The following is a 20,255-nucleotide window of genomic DNA, read 5'->3' as shown; positions in this document are numbered from 1 at the left end:
TATTTCTGATTCCCTGAAGCAGCACAAAAAAGCATGAAGCACTTTCAGTGATCTGGGATGCACCCAACCTGCACAAGGTGTGTTAAATACAAAAGCCTGATAGAGGCTAAAAGTTGTGGAGTTCCTCAAATGCTGGGAGCTGACTGGATAAGTGACAAGGTCAGCCACAAGACTCACAAAATTCTGGTTTTTAGGCTCCCCAAAGCCCACGGATCAGGAGACCTGCAGAAGGCAGACCTGATGCTCCCGTGGTGCAGAGCCTGTGGAGTCAGCCTGAGTCAGCCCCTGTGCTGCACAAGTGAGGGATTTGTACCCTGCCCAGAACCTCCTCCTCTGTCCCACACAGTGCCACGGGTAAAATGATGGCACTGGACTCCTGGTTTAAGACTGATTCTGTTTTGCCTGTCAAAGCAGACACTGCCAGCAGATCCAGGGCCTATTTTAATTGTCAGACACATTCCAGAGCTCGCTCTTTGAGGGTTTCTCTAGCGATGTGATGTGAGCTATCACAGAGATTTGGGAGAACAAAGCATGAATTGTGTTCCATTTGGGCTCCAGAGAATGTGTGCACGAGATGGAAGTGAGGGGGAGGAGGAGAGAGCAGCAGTCACATGAGACCACAAGCTCTCAGCCCCATAAACAAATCATAACATGTTCTGAACCACTGGAGCCTTAGCCATGAAGGCCACTCATGGCCAACACCCAAAGCAGGGGACAAGCCTCAGGGCTACTTCACAGGCATTGAATAAAACATGGGGAAGGGAGGGGAAACCCTAGACAGTGAGGACTGAGGAATGTCCTCCTGAAAAAAAAACCAAAACAAAGGACTAATTGCCTCATTTGAATAAAACAAACCATAGCGAAGGGAATTATTTTGTTTCCTTATAATCACCTTATCAGATTATATTTATAACTTCACTGTGGCCTATATGGGTTTAGCAGGAATACTTCAATATTCCTTCAATATTCCAGTACTTCAGTATTCAATACAAGCAGACTTCAGCAGAACAAGCTTTTCAGTAAAGAGAAAAATCCTAACAGCCAGGAAGAGCAACCACAAACCAGAAAAAAAGATCAGTTCCCATCTATTTCTTCAAACCAATGACCACTTACAGTAGCTGTGGGCTTTGCAAGCAGAAATTTTTTTAAACAAGCTCCTCAAGCATATTTCCAGCACCCATCTGGATGCTGCAGGGCTGTACTGCAGGAGTCCTTTCTGTACTCCCTAGTTTCTAAGCCAGCCACTGAGCTGGGGAATAACTTTTATTTTTTCTTGTCACTAAGAGGGACACACGAGGAGCTCAAAAGGTTTGGAAGTTCTCATGGGCTCCCTACTGGTCCAGTCTCAGGACTGAGATGCTCTGCAGAGGGCAGCAGACTTTGTGGATGAAAGCATCCCACTAGGTGTGGAATTTGAGTTCAGCAGGCACTGTCAGAGGCACCAAAACCCCAGCTGGATGGCACAAGCCCAGAGAGCCTTTCCCTGGGGCTGCTTTGGATCCTCACTGGTCTGTCTCACACCCAACTGTGTGATGCTGAACACACACCCATTGATGTGAGCCTCCAAAACACAGCTCCACAACACTTCTCACTGGAGCTGTACAGCCAGGAGCACACATTCTGCACAAGTCTTTAACACAAATGTCTTTGTTAGACCTCAATGGCAGCAAGTTCCTTAGACAAATGCTTTTTGACAGGGGATTTTTTTTTTTTTTCTCTTCCCTCCACATGCTGAAAATGGGAATTCTCAGTGAAAAGGAATCTCACAGTTTCTCTTCCAACGCACTTACAAAGACAAAAAGAAAATCCCAATAGAGCTCTGGAAACTTTATGTGCTAAATGTGTCTAATGTTTAATATGTTCAATAATTTTATGAATTTGAACAGATTAGGATTTTACTCTAATATTCCATCCGGTAAGCGTCCTGTCATGCCAAGAAAGCATTTGACAATCCTTGTTTCCCATGTTATAAAAACCATTTTAATTACAGAAACTGGTGGGCAAGCTTGGCTTCTGCATCACAGACATTTTAATCAATACCAGCCTGAGCACTTTAAAAAGAAAAGATTAAAGCTGAAAAGTATAAGCCTATTAATGAAAAAAAATGGCTGCAAGACTACCAGAACAGCAGGGAAGTCTTGTAATGTGCCAAGAACCTGATGAAGCAAGATTAGATTGTATGAGAGAAAAGGGGAACAGGTACTTGGTAGTTGAGAGATGATTTCCCTCCTCTTTTCATAAAGCATTCTAAAATTACTCTTGATCAGGACATCAAGAAATGTATACTTAACAGAAAGGTTCCTGTAAGACAGGACTGTGTCTCAAACATCTCACTCCAAGAAAACCTGCCACTAGAGTCTGTGTGACCATTCACTACTGAGGAAACAAGGCTGATAATTCAGACAAAAGCAGCAAATAACATTAGAAGAAAGTGCAAAAGAAGCAAGTAGCACTTTCTGAAAGCCACACAGCAAAGGATAAAAATCAAGCTGATAGTGAACGAGTGTATTTGACTTTATCAGGTGATCTCCATGCCAAGAACCGTGGGGTTTTTTTCTAAACATTTGTCCAAACACTATCTTAAAAAAATCCAGCTACACACAAGAGCCTCCTCACCTTGGGATGTTCCAGTACTCATTTCTCAAATGCTAACCTGGAAAGTCAGTCCCTTCTGCTCTGGTCACCCTCACAGATGCACTATATCACTACTGTGATGCCACTGATGCTTTCAGGGGTGTACCTTGACTCCTTCTCTTGGAGCAGCAGCAAAAACTCCAAACCAAAATGCCAGCATGCACTCCACTTAATTTGGAATTTATTTTGCAGAACTTCTTGCCAAATATTGAGTCTTTCAAGTCTGCACTGTGGGTGAAATTCTCTGCATAGTACATAAATTATCTTCCTGTCAGAAGACAAAATCTACAGAAATCTCCTTTATTAGGTAGGAACCAAGTGTGAGCAGAGAGCCTGTATGCTTTTTACAGCACATACACACCCCACCAAAGCCAGAGAGCTAACACTGGAAACATGACAGACTGAAAAGGTCTGATAGAAAACTTTTAATATATTTGGCACTTACCACACATTATTCCCAAAGCTGTGCTAAATACTGCCATATAACCAAAGTAAAATGATGTTTGAAACAAGCCATACATCCTGAAAAAGAAAGATAGGAATTTATGATTGGTGTTTTCCCCAGTTCTCAATCAACTTATCTGGCAAGGTGACACTCAAAGCAAGAAGACTTTCACTTACTTTGTCTTGAAAAAGTAGTAGTAAAAGGAGTACATGTAAACATAAATCGCAGTTGATGCCGCAGAAAGGAAGCTTGTCCACTGCCTGCAAGCAAGCACAGCTCCATCAGCTGCACAACCAGAGGCCTTCCCAAGATGTGCAGCATCTGCAAACCCTGCCCAGAAAACAACCCTGCTGCTTCTACAGGGTTGCTGAACAAAATCTGCACCTAAGTGACACAAGCTCTAAGTGACAAAAGCTTCTGTGGCAACACCACTGGTACCAAGTGCTGAGCCTGCTCCATATTCCTCTGAGCATTCCTTTTATTTCCTATTAAAAAAAGCAACATTGGCACGTTTGGGTTTTTTTATACACATACATCCATTCATGCAGAGATGCACACACAGGCACAGAAACCTCCTGTACAGAAAGTATAAAAAAAAATGCTTTCTTCCCTAAAAAGGCTTTCTTCCCTAGAGCTACAACCTGGACACGGGACACTTGGGGAAGACCCATCTCACCTGAGCACCAGGACTTTTCTATAAAACTCTCCCAAACTGGTTAACTCTGCAGAGATGCAGCACTTACCACCTGTAATCCTCTGCGTTCAGCAGGAAATAGGTACAAACAATGGTGACACAAACTGTCACAATGCAGAGGATAACCAGAACCAACATCATAAAGCCATAAACGTAGTAGATCTTGTAAGCCCAGAATGAAGTGAAAATGAAATACCTGAAAAGAGTAAACAAAACACACAGGTGGCTTTGTAACTGAGCTGCATCTACTATCCTTTGAAATCAAACTGGCCAATAGGTGACATACTCACATTTCAATAAAAATTGATCCAAAAGGGAGAATGCCACCCAGGCAAACAATAACAGCTGGTTCCATGAACCTGAAAGATATTAAGATCAGTTTAGGGGCAATTTTAATCTTTCATATACACACATATCAAGACATATCACCAGATAATTAATACAGCCTAGAGGATTATTTACAAGGCATGCTAGCAACACCATTTCTGTCTTATACCAGCCTAGTAGAAAAAAAAATTCCCTCTGGAAGGGAGGAAGGAGTTATTCCTGGGGAAAGCTGAAACAAACCCTTCACCTACAGGAATAAAGGGGAGGCATCTACCTACAGGCTACAAAAAAGAATCTCTCTTGCCCAAAAAGGACTTAAGCAAGCAGGCCCCACAGCCTGCAGTACTGAATGAAGGCTGAAAAACTGACACAACAAAAAGCACAACTAAAACTTTGTGGGTACTGGCTATGTAATTAAGAACCCGTGCTCATTTGTTAATGAGCTGTACTAAATCATGGGTCTAGGGCCAAACATGAGTACTCAGCTACCTGCAGATGAAACCAGCACTTACTAAAGGTCACCTCTATGTAGTACTTGCAACAATGCTCAACCTAGCTGGTAACCAGTGATTTAATTTGCAGCTTCTTTCATTATTTATAGGCAGACTTGTCTAAGTTGAAGGTGTGCAATTTCATCATCTTCACCAGAAGTATCTTATTTCTTTTCATCTGTCATGCTGATCCAGAGAAATCCATCAGATTCCCAAGATACAGGTCACAATATAAATCAAATCCCAGCATCTGAGCTGCACAGGCTGCCACTAATCAGAGAGCAAGCCTGCTGCACTTCTGGGTACACATTTCAGTGCTCCCTTCACTCTGTTCCATTCCCCTGAACAGGGAAAGCAAGAAAAATCTATTTTAAAAAGAAATCCTCTGAGGAGATTTTCGTTTCCATAGCTTGCTGCTTCCACCTCAGAATTAAATTAATAGGAAAAAGTGACTGCATTCGTGATTTTCCAAAAGCCCAAGCCTACTCCTTGAGACCAGGCAACCACTCCTTTATATTCACTTCAAAAATAACAAAGGCTTATTCCCAATCCAGACCACATACCTGGAGGATTTTAGGCTCCGTGCCATCAACAAAAGTGCAGAATTGGGAACAGCACTGCAAGCTTCTCCCCACCACCACCCTGCAAATATTGCCTGAGTGTGTGGATGGAGACCATTACAGAGAACACTTCTGCCTCCAGGGCACATTCACTCCTAAATCTCCAGGAGGCACCAAGGAGGAACCTTTGCTTTCCAGACACCCATACAAGATCTGGGTTGGGTCCATCCCTTTTACATAAGAGAGTGAAGAGCATTTCAGGCCAGATGTCAATCAGAGATCCAGGACTGCACAATCTGCTCCAGCTGTTAACCATCAGCTGCACTTGGTGGGTTTTACTCAACAGAAAAGCCCCACTAAGTGCAGGGGTTATTCTAGAGACAGCTCAGTCCAAATACAACCCATTATTCTAGAGACACTTTCAGTGGTCACGTTTGGAAGGTAATTTTAGAGGTCCTGGAGTGGATCCACCTGGTTAACACACATCTAAGTCTTTACCATTTTTTCTCTGGTATGGGACGAGGCACTGCATTGACACGACAGGGAAAGTTGGGCTGTCCTGACAGGTTTCTGCCCAGAATGGTACCCACGAGGTTCAGGGGGAGAATGACAAAGAAACAAATACAGCACACTGCCACCTGTAAGCAGAAAAATAAAGTGGTGATGATGATAAAAAAAAAAAAAACAGGGCTAGGACAACAAAAGCAGATAGCCAACCCACTCCATGTGTATTGGTCCTTAGTGGTTATTGCTGAAGAACCCTACTCCTCGTTATGAAGCATTCAGTCAATATGCACCCCCTGATGTATTATGATTATTACACTGACAAATGGGAACATTTATTTCCTGGTAAGCTTCCTAATAAACATTATTAAGTCTATTTTCTTGCATCAATGGAGAGAACAGAACCATAACAGGTTTTTTTACTGCTTTAATCTAACCTTTATACTCGGTACATTGGAAAGGAATGAAATGGAAATCTTCATGGTACTTAATCACTGAAAAATTTGTCAGCTCCAGTTAAACTTTTTGCAGAGTATGCTGCCCCTGGGAGTTAACACAGAGCAGTCAGGCAGCTCCATACAACTGCTGGCTGCAAAGTTTTTAACCCAAGCCAAAAAAGAAACCCAAAGGAAGAATTGCAAAGCCAGACCAGGCTGCTACCAATGGAAATTCAGGGTTCAATTTTCTCCCCTCCCCACCAAGGAACCAAGGACAGGGGCTGCCAAAGGCACAGGTGACCACTGGTAAACACAGATATAATTTCAGGAGCAGGATGGCCCCATTCACACAGAGAGATGAGGTTTATGCACAGTGCAGCAAAGTCAAGCCAATGTTTCAGCTCTTTCCACTGGAACAGACTCCCTGAAAATTTTGCCATGAATCACTGTTTTTCCAGCACATGGTCTGTAGCTCTACTTTTGCTATTCCCTGGAGGCAACCTATTTTTATCTCCCAAAACTGGGTAAATTGGAAGTGTTTATCAAGGTGTTTTCCACTTCTGACACTTCAGCAGAAAATGAATTAGCCCTGGACAGCTTGTTAACTATTTGAGATTGATAATTAAAGACAGAAGAGTTGCCTGCAATGCAATAACCACAGTTGGGAATACTGACCCTGTGACCTTCCCTCTGCACACACAGGAAAATAATGCCTTTTAAAAGCAGGGCTGCCTGAGGCTGTGCACACCCTGGTGCCTCCTGAGCCAAGAAGCCAGATCCTTCTTTCCCTGCATCACAATGCAAAGCCCACAGCAGCAGCCTGAGCCAAAGCAATGGAGAGGACCAAGCCCAAGAGCCACGTGCTGACTTCTTAGGAAGCAGTGACTCCAGGATAACCAGGGGATGCTCATGTTCTACCTACAGAGTTCTATTGCAAGCAGCTGAAAAGCAAGGACTGCAAAGGCTTTGGGAGATGAGGAGCTGGAGACCAACTTAGCACAGCAGTTTGAGGCAACATCTGCCTGAAGTCAGTGGGTTATCCACTCCTGAGTGGTTTATCTCATTACTGGCCTAGCCCAGATGGGAATGGTAAAGGCTGCCTGGGTTTGGATGGAGCAAACCTTCAAGCTTCACAGGAGGGGCACAGCAAGCATGTGGTCAGTGATCAGAAGCACTGTCCAGACCCTTTGAGTCTTATTAAAGAATTACATCATGAGCCACTGCAGTGGGAAATAAGGAAAAGCTAAGTGGTAGCTGTACTTGCCAATAACAGAACATATTTTACACAATTAATATGGATTTATCTTCTTCCATTACTTGGAAAACCACTTGGTGTCTCAGGCAGGACTCTGAGATTGCCCAGGAATGAATTACAGGAGAAGCAAACAACTCCCTGGGCAGGTTCTGCCCCTGACAACTCAGTGCAAAAGATGACAATGTTCAGAGCAAAATGTCAGGAAGCAAGAGAAACATTAAAAAAACATCACCTTGAGTGCTACATTTACTAAAATCCTCACCAAAAAGTCTCAGCTTCTTTCAGGTGCAGTAGGTGGAAAAGATGCTGGAGAATTAAGTCCTGGCCAGGATCTAAAGCTCCATGCAAGTCAAAACATGGCTTAGAATGCTGTAACACCTGCCATTCTGTTAGCTATTTGACTGAAAAATTAACTGGTTTGGGACAACACAGATAGCTCTGACACTTCCTGGCTTCCAAGTCAGCATCACAAATGGTAAGAGGAAAAGAAGCAGGCAGGTAAAACACCCATAGGTGCCCTGTCCCCACAGTCACCCATAATGTACTCAAAAACCTAAAATCCTATTATCTCTGCCTGTCCTGCAGCAGCTAAGGAAGTCAGGTCTTGTCAGCATCTTAAAGAGAATCACTGCTGAAACCTCAGCCCAGATAAATTCAGGGAATTGTCTTAACTACCACTTCAGAAAACACAAGGATTATGCAAACAGGGCAAGCTGCTACACCTACAAAACCAGACACCCCCCCAGCAGCCCCCACATAAACCCCCCATAATCCATGTGACAGCAGAAATGCTACACAAGGTTTTCTACCAAACCTGTTCCAGTCTGACTGCTGCATTTTTGGTGTGCACAATATCTTATCTCTACATGAGCATCTGATGTAGCTGGCAGGTTCTAGTTGCCACAGAAGACTGCCAACCCCACCAAATCTGCATTCTTTCTAACCCCTTTATCATATTTTTTTTAATAGGGAAAGAATATTCTACTGCCCTTGACCAAATGTGCAGCATTCAGCTTTCCTTATTTAAAAAAAAAAACCCAAACACTGTTGTCAAGAGGGATATAATTTATGTTCTAGTGCCATGTGTTTCATATTTCCTGACAACTGTAGATTAAACTTCATTCAAAGGTGATAATTAAAATTTTTATGAGCATATCTAATATTAAACAGCGACTGGCAGGCTATGGTGCCTTGACTGCTTAATGCACAAGGGAGAAAAGCAATAAAAATTAACTGTCAAAGTAACAGCTTGATCTTTCCTGTCAGCTCCCAAAACTGCACTCTCAGTCATGAGCCTCTCCCCCCATACAGAGGTTACTGAATCTGCTCAGTGAAGTGCTTCTCTGCACATCAGCTGCACAAATATTACACAGAAAATGAAGGGAAGAGAAGGCTTCAAAATAAAGGTTATTAATTTTTATTACAGCAAAGTTGTTAATCAAGGGTGCTACACTGGGCAGTAATTTTAGGCAGAAGCATTAAGCTGTGTCTGTTTCCAGAAAAAAAAAAAAAAGGAGTTTTGACCATGGGTTCCACAGTCACTTGCAAGCACCCTGAGGAACCACCCTGCTGAATGTATAAAACTAATTTATTTTTTTTCTATTTGTAGCTAGATGTTTCCCCTTATCTGGCTCAAGGCACAGAAATCTCTGGCACTATCAGGTCCTCTTCCCTCAGTGGCAGCCAACACTCTTATCAACTTAAGGCTGTCAGGGATGGCTGCAGCCTGAATTAAGCTCTCTACTGGAGGAAACACTTTTTTTTCCCCTACTTTATAAGCAAGGTATAAAAGATGCAAACACTGGAGTCTTCATCCCCAGAGCAACTCAGTGTGCATAACCTTATTTAATGAAATCATTAAAAATGCATACTGGAAATGTTAGCCACACAGGAACCTGCTGCTCAAACAAAACCAACCCAGTACATCTTAAACAGTTTCATAGAAGCTACACAGATAACACTGCCAGAATATTGCATTAGTCACAGCAGCCTTAATGGAAATCTTTAAATTATGTATCACACACAGAAGAGCAGAAGCAGCCACAACTTACCAACTGCCAGCATTAAGAGGGTCCCTTTGAATTCCATCATGCTGCCTTCTCTAGAACTCTGCATTGCTTAGGAAGATGCAGATGTACCACCACCCTCCCCAAACACGTGGAAAAGTGTGCAACACCTCCAGAACTCCTCCATGCTCACCACTAACAGGATACAAGGAACAAAATAGCCCCCAAAAGTCAAATTTGGGCTCCAAAAAAACATGGAACAGCACCCACTGCATTTCTCTACAGGTGAAGAGATGAAAGAAAAATACCCCAGACTTTTATTACCTCCTTCACATGCTTGGGGAGTTGGAAGCTTTAAACCATTCAGTTTTCAAAGCTCTCACATTTGAATAGAATCTGTCACCTTCTTTACTGCACTTTGAAGGGCAGGGCAGCAGCAAGGTATCTGAGGGAAGAGACAAAGCCTCGGGGTATTTGAGTACAGGTTTGTCACAGTACAGGTGGGATGGTTTGCTTGGATACCCAGAAGGGCAAAGGGGAGGGTCCCCAGAATGAAGAATGGCTTCAGAAACAAGCTTTGGATCTTCCCAGTGCCTGCCACATCCTCAGAGATCCCAGGCACTGGGGATAGGTGACTTCTACAAGGTGAATGAAGCTGTAAAGGTGAAGGCAGTGACAGCCAGGTGTACCAACACCCCCCAAAGAGCCTCTTCAATCTGAGCATTTCAAGACAAAGAGGAGGAAGAAGACACCAGGTAGATGAAAGCTGCACCAACTGTGCTTGAATGTCTTGGCTTTGACACTGGCAGCTGCCCTTGCCTATATTCCACAAAAAAATCTGTCTGAAGGGAGAAAAAAGTCAGAGAGGAGACTACCCCCTGGCTCACTGGGAAGTGGCAATGCAGAACAAGCAGTGTATGGGATGGCACGTTTCAGCACAGTCTCTTAGCAACCTTTTGGCTCAGAGACTTTTCAGCAATTCAGTTTCTGCTTTTTCCAGCTTTATAGTGGTCAAAAAAAAGGTAGCAACTCTTGCCAGCAGTTTGAATGGAGAAGGGAGGTTTCAAGACATATCAGGGTAAAGGAAGAAATTCCTGTGTTCTGGTACAGTGATATGGTAAGGGTTTGATCTCCCTAAGAAGGCAGCAGCAACAGCAAGTCTGCACTAGAGAATTCTAGAAGCCTCCCCATATTGAAAACAAAGGTGGGAAGACACAAAGGTACCTTCTCCATAAAGCCAGAGTGCTTCCCAGGGACTTCAAGCTGAAGCATAACGTGGTAATTTCAAACAACTTTTATTTCCTTCTCTAAGCCAGCCTGCAGTCCTCAGAGCATTGCTTATTCTGATGAAGTTGTTTCTGATTCATAACCCACTCCTACTGGAAGTCTGCTAACTCCACTGAAGTTTATTGCTACAGTCATAACGATTCCAACATGTCCATAAAGCCCTGAGATCATTAAAATCACTGGGTATGAAAAGACTCCTAACATCCTGGTGAAGTGATCCCTGAAGATTTATATTCCCATTTGCTTTCGCACGTCCGTGTTTCCACGGTCTTAAAATACAAATCAGTTGAACAGATTTAAGAGAAAAAAAACCTCAGCACAGGTGGAATTCCCTTCCCTTGGCATTCCTGACCTCCACATGGGAATACAAGTGAGAAATGTGACACCATAAATGCTTGCTCAGTAGTGAAACAGAGCCTCTTTGCTCACATCAAAGATCAATGCTGCAAACTTTTCTGGCAGTACTGTACATGGCTACCAGCTTAGGAGAGAAAAAAACATACAATATTCCTTTGGGGCACTAGCCAAGTGATAAAAAACACATCCAAAGACAGAACTTTCCTTTAATTTATTGAAGAAAACCAGAAAAATTAACCGAAGGGTTTAGAAGCATGTTTAGCTTGATACTGTATGAATAGTTTTGTAACAATGAAATGAATGTAAAAGTTGTTGTGTAGGAATGTTCTGAACACACTGCTGGTAAGGAGGTGATCAGAACCAGCACTGTACATTTAATGACTCCTCCATCAGCAGAGAGGCATGGAAAGCTTTTGTCTGAAACTGAGAATTCTCTCTCTTTTTATCACTATTGCTGATTTCTTCCACGTTCACTCACCAACGTGTTCTTAAGAAGTAGTTTCAGTCACATACTGGATTTGGTTATATGTCAAATAATACCACTTGTAAAACAGACCTTGTGAAGCTGAGATTCATTCAATCCCCCCTGCAAGCTCAAACAGAATTCTGCCCCAGTGCCAAGTGATTATTTCCTACACTGCATTCACAGGATTAATTGAGGCTACTTGAAAGGGCCATGACAACAGACAAAATCCTGACAAAAGCCACAAGAAACAAGATGAGTCACCATGGTTAAATGAGAAAGTAATCCAACCAGCACTGGTTTTCAAGGGGCATGGTTAATACAGGGACAGAAGACCATAACTGGATTCTAAATACCACCTCACCAAGTGGAAACTGCAATTCATTTTTTTGTAAAGCCAGATCTTCTCAGGACTTCTCATCTCATATTGCTGGTTGATCTTCGGATTTTAGTTTTTTTCTGCTTGACTGCAAAGATTTGGAAGTAGCTTTCACTTGGAATCCTTTTGTATTGCATTTTAGCTTATAACCAGTTGGTGCTGGCCACCCAGAAGAAAATGCAAATTGCAAAGTTCCCATGTTGTTACAACATTAAGCTTGAGTACAAAGCAGAAGTGCCAAGTGAAGTGGAGAGAAGTCTGTTGTTGGCAGCCAGCAGCTGTTCCTATTGTGATTAAAATAAGTTATACCTGAAACACCTCAAAACCCTCCCAGAATAAGTGTCTAACTGGGAAGTATCACCTATGACTCACAGCTGTATTTAGACTAAAAGGTGGCTTTCCTGTGCCCACAGCAGTGTGCAAATTCCCCAGGAAAATGACTCACCATGGTTGCAAAGGGTATAGCTCTTGAAGCATGATAATAGATGGCAATGAAGTTAATGAAGAAGGCAGTTCCACACACCATGGCTGGGATAAGGAAGGCTCCAATGAACATCTGCTTTATCCATCTCCTCCCTGCAAGAAGGGACATTCCAAGGGGACTGGTCAGAGAACTTGTGTTAACAAAACCCGGCATCTCAGCAAGCTCTGCAGAATTTAGGCCCTGGACTACTTCTCCCCCACAAAGGTAAAAGAAATAAGTAACACTGACACAAAAGCCAAGAGTCAGTAACAGCTTCATCTGACTCCTGGCAGCTGAGGAGATGCAGCGTGAGAACACTTCAGCTGAAGAACAGCATCTGCTGAGCTGGCCAGGGAAACCAGGCAAGGAAACCCCAGTGCATATGTGAGATGCAGATCAGGAGAGACAGAGATAGCAGAGCTGGCCTTGTGCAGAGCACTTGAGACCCCAGCACTGCTCCGGGACAACTCAGCACTGCAGCTGCTTTCAGGCACCACCTGCTCCGGGCTGTCTCGACCCAACTAAGCTGACACTGTGTGTTCAGGATGCAGTAAGGAACTGGCTCTCCCTGGGGCAAAGCCTGCCTGGACTGCCTTTACTTTCTATGCTCTTAAACACTGTCTAGATTTAAATTTCAGACATCCCAGATGCATCTGTAATATGCACTAAATAAAACCCCCAGAAAACCAGCATCTGCTTTGCAAGCCCACTGGATGTGTTTTCACTGTGAGCAAACACACTCAGCACCTCAGGCTTTGATGCATGGTTGATCTGTAGGAAAAAAGAAAAAACAAAAAAAAAAAAAGCATATCTGGCTCAACTATACACCAACCTTCACTTACCTAGATCTCTTTTCCTACAATTTGCTAGGTTTGTACACGAGCCCCAGTAAAAGAAATCTCTAAGCTCCAAACTCAGAGTAGATTTGAGAGCAGCTGGGACTGAGCACTAAGAAGCAAATCACACTGCAAATACACACATTTTCTTCTCAGAACTTACCAGAATTTTTTTTTCCAAAGCACCACAGAAGATAATAGATATTGATCACTCTTTTATTGCAGCAGAGGGGGTGGAAGAAGCTAGTGGACTGCAAGGATGTAATTGGACATAACTCAAAGTGGGGAGCACTTGGAAGCAGCCTAAATCTGCTTTGCCAATTTTATTTGGCTTCTGGTCTCCACTGATATTATGGCCTAACTCCATGAGGATAGTTCCTTATCAGAAAATAATAACTTCTCCATTCAACAAGGCAATGAAAATTGAAAACAATTTACCTCCTTGCCTAGCATAGAGGCTTCCTCCAAAATATCCATTCACTGGTGATGTTGCAGCATAAACAAATATAGCAGTGCTAAGCATTGATCCTCTCCTACAAGATTTTTTGATAAATGAAAAAACAGCATTAGAGCAAAGATTACATGAATATGTACAGTCAGCAGAAACAGTTATTTGATATCTTAGGTAATGTAAAAAAATCTTAAGTGCTTAATTGTTAAATCTGGGAACTGTTTGTATCCAAAGCTTTGGGGTAAGTGCAATTCCATCTGGAAAAAACAGAGTTCTAACTGCATTTATTTGCACTGGAGTAAAAACCTCACTTCTGACCCAAACACTCTGACATTTGGATGTGTGTCTCTTGTGTACAAAGGACTGAATTACTTACAGGACATACACTAAGTGCAAGACTTAACTCCTGCAGATGGGAAGTACCCTTTGCTTCACACAAAGGCCAGTATTAACAAAAATAGAGGAAGATTGTAAATCATGCTTCAGCCAGCCCTCAGAAATTAACTTCTAAGACTGAAAGCATTCATCTAATAGAAAATTAGAAAACCTGATTTAGAAACTATAAATGCAGCCACAAATCAGCATGGAACAGTCCTATCAGAAGAGTTCAGCAATTTTTAAATTATCACCTCATTAAATGTTGGGAGTACTCATTTTGGCATAATTTTTCTGAAATTTTACAGGCAAAGCTAATAATTTTAAATCACAAAAGCCAGCTCCAAATAAATTTTTTAAAAATGCCATCCAAGAATAGCAAGATATAAATGTTATTCATGAACAGAGCTGTTTCCCCATGCCCCTCTGCTACTCTTCAACAGCAAAAAGCAGCAGCAGGTTCTCAGCCAGTTTGCTGTAACTATCTTCAAGTTGGTTGTTCCAAGAGATTCCAGACTTGTGCTTTGGCTTTTGATGGGCAATTACTGGATGCCAGCCCTAGAATGGGTTTCCATGGCTGGATGGACTGAAGTAAGCAAATATACCTGCTGGTCACACACACTGAGGGAGCATTGTGCAAACATCTGCCTCCCAAAAAAAAGAAGGAATAATTCTATTTCAGAAAGTCACTTGTTAGACAGAAACCAATTTTAACAGTTGCTCCCACTTAAGCCTATTTAGAAACACAGGCAAGACCCCAGAACACCAAGCCCAGCCTGAAGCTGACCCATGTAAACCCGAGCTGCCTGCAAAGTGACCAGCAGATGTTCCTCTAAAATTATCTCCAGATCCCTGACTCTTGAGCTTCCTCACTTCTGTTTCAAATACCCTAATGGAGAAGCTTCTCAGAACACAACCCAGCATTGATAAATAGCTGACAAGACCAAATTTTGCTGAGAGACTTCCAGTTGGCATCAGCTACCTAATCCCCAGGAATTTTAAGAGACCTGAAGAAAATGGACAGGAAATTGTTCTTATAATGGTTTACAGCCCTTTTCACTCAACATCACTGTTTTCCTAAACCTCAGAATTTTCTGCATCAGGCTGAGACAGCTGTTCTGTTACACACCCATAATTAAAATAACTTTGAAAGTGATATAAAGGCTACAGCAATAAAAGTCTAAGTGCACATATATCTTTTTAAAATTACTGTTCTGAGGTATTTTACAGTTGCCATTACTGACTCACAGCATCCCTCCAGTGCACAAACACTCTGAGAGGGTTTTATTCCCTCCCTTAAGGGGCTGACATGCTATACAATTAAAAATGAGTATGTAACTCTATTCAGAAATGTAACCATGGGGCACAAGGGCAGAATAACAACATATGAAAAATGAAATTATCCTGTCAAGATCCTGGCACTACAGTGGCTTTTTAAACACACCATTAAAAGGCAGCTAAATTCAAATACAAGAGTTCTCTCTAGTGGCACATAAGAAGTACTACAACTTGCTAAAATCAAGCTACGGGTGATAGGCAAAGGAAAACAGGGCAGAGATTTGAAATTTTAGTCATCACTTAAAACAAAGCACCTGCTCTGCAGAAGAGCAAACTACATTATAAATCATGCAAAAAGCCAACACTGAAACAATAAAGTTAAAGGAGACCAGCTCACATGATAAAAGAAGGACAGTTTGCTTACAAATTAAAAAGAATCCTTCTGAATACACCAGATCATTTGCTAAAGACTCTCAAGCCCTGTTCTCCAGGCCAGCTAGAACATTCATTTCAGTCATTATTTTGCTCACCTAAGCATGTGGAAGGCAAAGCATAATTACACACTTACTCTGTGTACAGATCTTCTATCATTGCAACAACAATGACTATGAGAGAGACAGCAAAAATCTGACAACCAGAACCAATAAGTGATGAGAATATCAAAGGATGACTGGATGGTCTAAAGACATCTCCATGGACCTGCTTCCACCCATACTCATCACCTAGATCTCTGTCCTAGGAAAAACAAACAAACAAAGAAAAAATTATAAGCCTGGTCATGACAACAAGCACCCAAGATGGGGTGCTTTAAAGGTCTGATTTTTTTTAAAGCAGGTTCAAGTGCAAGTGTATCTTCTCTCCTGAATGCATCAAATCTGGAGGAGAGTTGACTTTTAAGATGCTCATGAAGACAACAAAATTACTACCTGAATTACCCCCCACCCTGCTCCCTAAAATCCTCAGAATGGACCCAGAATGGGCTGAAGAGAAAACAATAAGCCTTAAAAGAAGAGATTTTTTAAAACCATGAATGCAGATCTTACCATGTCATCCATTTCCTCCTCCTTGCTGTATCTGGCATAATCTTTTCGCAAAGTTCTCATTAGTATCATAGACACTAGGCCAACCAGAAAGATCACCATCATAAAAGAATTGAAAATTGAAAACCAGTGAATCTACAAAAAGAAAACACATCCCTAAGGTTTAGAACTGTAAATGGGTTTCAGCTAAGTTCTAGTAAGGGTGAACTGCTGTCTAGCAGGACAGGCTGTCAGCACTAGCTAAGTGACACTATGTTTGCAGAAAGCCCCACTAAAGCAGCCTGCAAAAAGCAGAGGAATGCCCACCTGCAGCCACTCAGCTTACAAGCTGGAACAGTTGTGTCCCTGAAGCTCACTTGCTCACAACCATGTGAATAAATGTACTTGAACTGCCTTGTTCCTGCTGCAGGCTTGAGCTTGCCTGCAGACATTTCCTGAAGCATTCTAAAAAACTCGAGCACCAGAACTACCCCTACAAACCCAGAGCCCCAGAGCTGCCCATCTCAGGTCATGTGGAACATCTGGAAGCTCAAAGATGTCATCCAGAAATTCCATGACATCTTCTGAACTGAAGCACCCACTGGGAATGTCTGAGAACAGTACATACTCTGTGCTGAAAGAAAGATGGGTCAAGGTACTTGTCAAATCGGTCTTCAAACTTCACATCTGACTTCTTCCATTTCACCTGGAGAGAGAAAAATTGTGACCTTACAAATCAGGGCTTAGAAGCAAGACAAATTTCTAGTAGAAATTTTACATTTATTCTTAATACATCTATCCGGATTTTCCAGTAATTAAAAAAAACATCCAAAGGAGTAAAGATGCATCTTCCTCGAATACAGCTGGACACAGTAACACACACCAGCAGGTATGCAAGTATCTGGTTTTTTAACTATTTCACCATGAAGAGTTTCTTACTACAGATGTATCACCAAATAACTTACTGAGTATGACATCTGGATCTTGGTGTTTGGTACCAATTTCACCTTTCCTTCACTGGTCAGGTTGACATCTACAATTCTATTGCCATTGTAGCCGATTTCCAGTTTTTTGTAAGTCCAAAGGTAATAATCTTCTCCATTTTCATCTGCTTCTCCAACAATACCTGCAAAGGAAACAAATCTAAGTGCCTATTACGGGTATGCCTTTCAAATATTCTGTAATTATTTTTTTAATGAGCATCACAAATGTCTGGCCAGCTAAAAAAGCCATCATCACAGGAGTAAAGGAAACACAGCAGGCCATATGCTTTTCTTTTTAACTGACCTACCCAGATTACACCTTCAGTCCACAGGGACCTGCAAGAAACATTCTGTAATAGCACTGAAAGAAAAAAGTATGCAGCTGCAAACACTGCAGAGGAAACAGAACAGGCAGTGGCTCCTCTAGTCTTACTTGGAGTTCTTACCAGAGAAGCAACTGACTGAATGCATATTTAATTTCCATGAGCACAGCTTAGCCCCTACATCTCTATTTTCCCAGCTCAAATTTATCCCTTCACTCATTTTCTTCCTCTTAAAGATATTACTTTGCCTGTATTCCTCATGAGCTGACTCCTTTTAACATAACTTCTTGCTCTCTCTTGTTCACAAACTTCCAATGCTTGCCAAGAATGAGAGTTTCTAACTACTCTTACTTTCAATGAAAAACTCAGAAAGTTACCATTTACTTGAAGACTTTTATTACCTCCAACACGGAAAGCTGCTCAGATGCTCCTGGAGCTACAGAACTCCACTGAACTAACTCAGTACTAAGTTCTTACTTTTCAATAACTTACTGCAAAATGTTTAACCTGCTACTGAAAAATTCAAGTGAATATACAATATTTAAAAAAAAAAAAAAAGGTACCCAGCCTAGCAGTCCCAAAGCTCCCAGGCTACAAGCATTATCTTCAATGTCAAGAACATCACAGCAGAGATGTGAAGCCAAAATAAAAGTACCACTCAAGATAGACAAAAGCAGGAGGGGCATAAGGAGGTGAAGGATATGCAGAGGTTATCAGAAAGCAGCAGGTGCTTGGTGCACCTGTGCATTACCTGGGCTGTTTCATTTTCAAGGTGGTGTTTTCCTGTCATGTTTTCCTCTCCTGCTCATCTGTCAGGCTTGCCCTGCATGTGCTACCCAGGTGAAACATGTGCCAGGCTGTGCCTGTGCCACACAGCTGAGCACCTGGCACCCCATCTGTTCCCAGGGTACCATCCAAACCCAGACCATACATCCTCTAAACTGCTTTAAGGACATTCTGATCAGTCCCTCCCTGAAGGAGGGAACTAACACAGTGGTCCACAGATTTAGGGAGATGCCCTGAAATGGAAAGAGCCAAGTCTGGCCTCTCCTCTGTGTGCCAGCTAAAAAACCCCACTCTGTCTGACTAAATGGTGCCCAGCATTATTCAGCACACAGCCCACCAAAGGACCTCTGCCACATCCCTTGAACTGGACTTGTGTAGGTGTTGTGGGATTCTGTTTATTTTGGGCAATTTATTTCCTTCACAGAACACGGGCAATGAAGACTTTACCTTAAATAGTTCTGTGGTGCTTTTTACTTCCCTTCAGTTTATAACAGGGAGATTCTTATCAGGGGGAAGTGCAAGCTGCAGAGCACTCTTTACTAGGCTGTGAACACAGCTGAGAAGGGAGTTAAAAAACAAAGAGCTTAGGACATAATGGCAACAAGGACACAAACTTTGGTTCCAGACACGAGCTCTTCCAAGCCCAAATTACTACTACTAAGGAAGAGCAGCTTTAAGAATGGTATAAAACCAATTAAAACACAAGCCTTTCATATAACCACAGACTATACACGCAGAACTCTTCAAAGACACTGAATTACCATAAAAGTAAATCAAACAGCTGTTGCAATAATAATGAACACAAGGAGTAGCAAAATAAAGTCTAAACATCAAAGGAAGTTGTTATTCATGAACACATTAACACAGACTTTATATCTGACCTCTCTCATTATCACTCACTTGAACATTTAAAAGAATTTAACCTTAAGAACTTGGTATCATTAACTCAGTGCTTGAGAAACAGAAGAGCTTTCCACTGGTTTTGAAGTCCACCAGCACAAGCCATCCTACTGGTCTTTCAGTGCAATAATCCTTCAAATTATCTGCATGATTTTTGCATGATTTGGCTGCCTAAATTCTGCCACACTTGGGAGATGGCTGTGATGCAGCTGAGTCATCCAGTGACTCCAGGAAACCCCCAAGCACAGCCCTCCTGGAGCTGGCTGGAGATGTCTGCTCATCTCACTCACCCCATATTGGCAAGTCATCAATATACATCTGGTACCAATAGTGATTTTTGATGGCATACACAAATGCATCTCTTCTGCCTTTGTCCAAGTCAATTTCACAGTAAGTTGTCTGCATTACATCCTCTGCAAGAAAAATAAAGCAATTAATGATTTATTAATGAGCTGGCTCAAAGCAAAGGCAAACCAAGCAAATGGAGGAATGGACATGGCTGGAATCTTTAGCCCCTCCTGGCTATTCCCAAGTAGATGACAAGAAAAGGCACTGAAAACAGAACCAATAAAATAATTACATGAGTGGGTTTGGAACTCCACCATTCCCCGTGCAGGAGCTTCCCACAGCCTGGATAAGGAAAGGTTTCCAAGTGTCCTTTTGCTACCTGACTCACACTAAATTTCATGTGCTGATGGGAGCTGTATCTGGACAGACCAAAACTCCTACTTTAACAAGAGGTAGGAAATCAGTAACAAATGCCTAGAAGTGCACATGGTACTGTCCTCCCATTGCAGGACAGGCAGGGCCACTGACCAGGAATCCTGTTCATAAAAACTGAAACCTCCTAAGTTCTCAGCAGCTTTCAAGAAGCTACCATCAAGGAAGAAACAAAACAAGCAGAATAAAGACAAAAAAGGACAAAAGATAAAAATAGGAACAATGCAAAAATGCACAAGAGGCTTCATTTGGAAGTAAAATAAACCAAAGTCTTTAAACCAG

General features: G+C 42.1%; 1 protein-coding gene across 1 annotated transcript in view; it reads right to left on the bottom strand.

Annotated features, from left to right (window-relative positions):
• The window catches only part of LOC139798105 (transmembrane 9 superfamily member 3-like), a 32,941-nt gene that overhangs the window by 2,370 nt on the left and 10,316 nt on the right, over positions 1-20,255 (bottom strand). The window contains 12 exon segments of the mRNA XM_071748191.1: positions 3,080-3,156; positions 3,256-3,339; positions 3,823-3,969; positions 4,064-4,132; positions 5,650-5,789; positions 12,285-12,415; positions 13,577-13,671; positions 15,811-15,977; positions 16,286-16,417; positions 16,890-16,967; positions 17,227-17,387; positions 19,544-19,666. Of these exon segments, the coding sequence (XP_071604292.1) occupies positions 3,080-3,156; positions 3,256-3,339; positions 3,823-3,969; positions 4,064-4,132; positions 5,650-5,789; positions 12,285-12,415; positions 13,577-13,671; positions 15,811-15,977; positions 16,286-16,417; positions 16,890-16,967; positions 17,227-17,387; positions 19,544-19,666 (1,404 nt within the window).

The sequence above is a fragment of the Heliangelus exortis genome, chromosome 7 (assembly GCF_036169615.1).
Source record: "Heliangelus exortis chromosome 7, bHelExo1.hap1, whole genome shotgun sequence".
Lineage (NCBI taxonomy): Eukaryota > Metazoa > Chordata > Aves > Apodiformes > Trochilidae > Heliangelus > Heliangelus exortis.
Note: the sequence above shows the minus strand (reverse complement) of the source record. Positions and strands in the feature narration are given on the sequence as shown.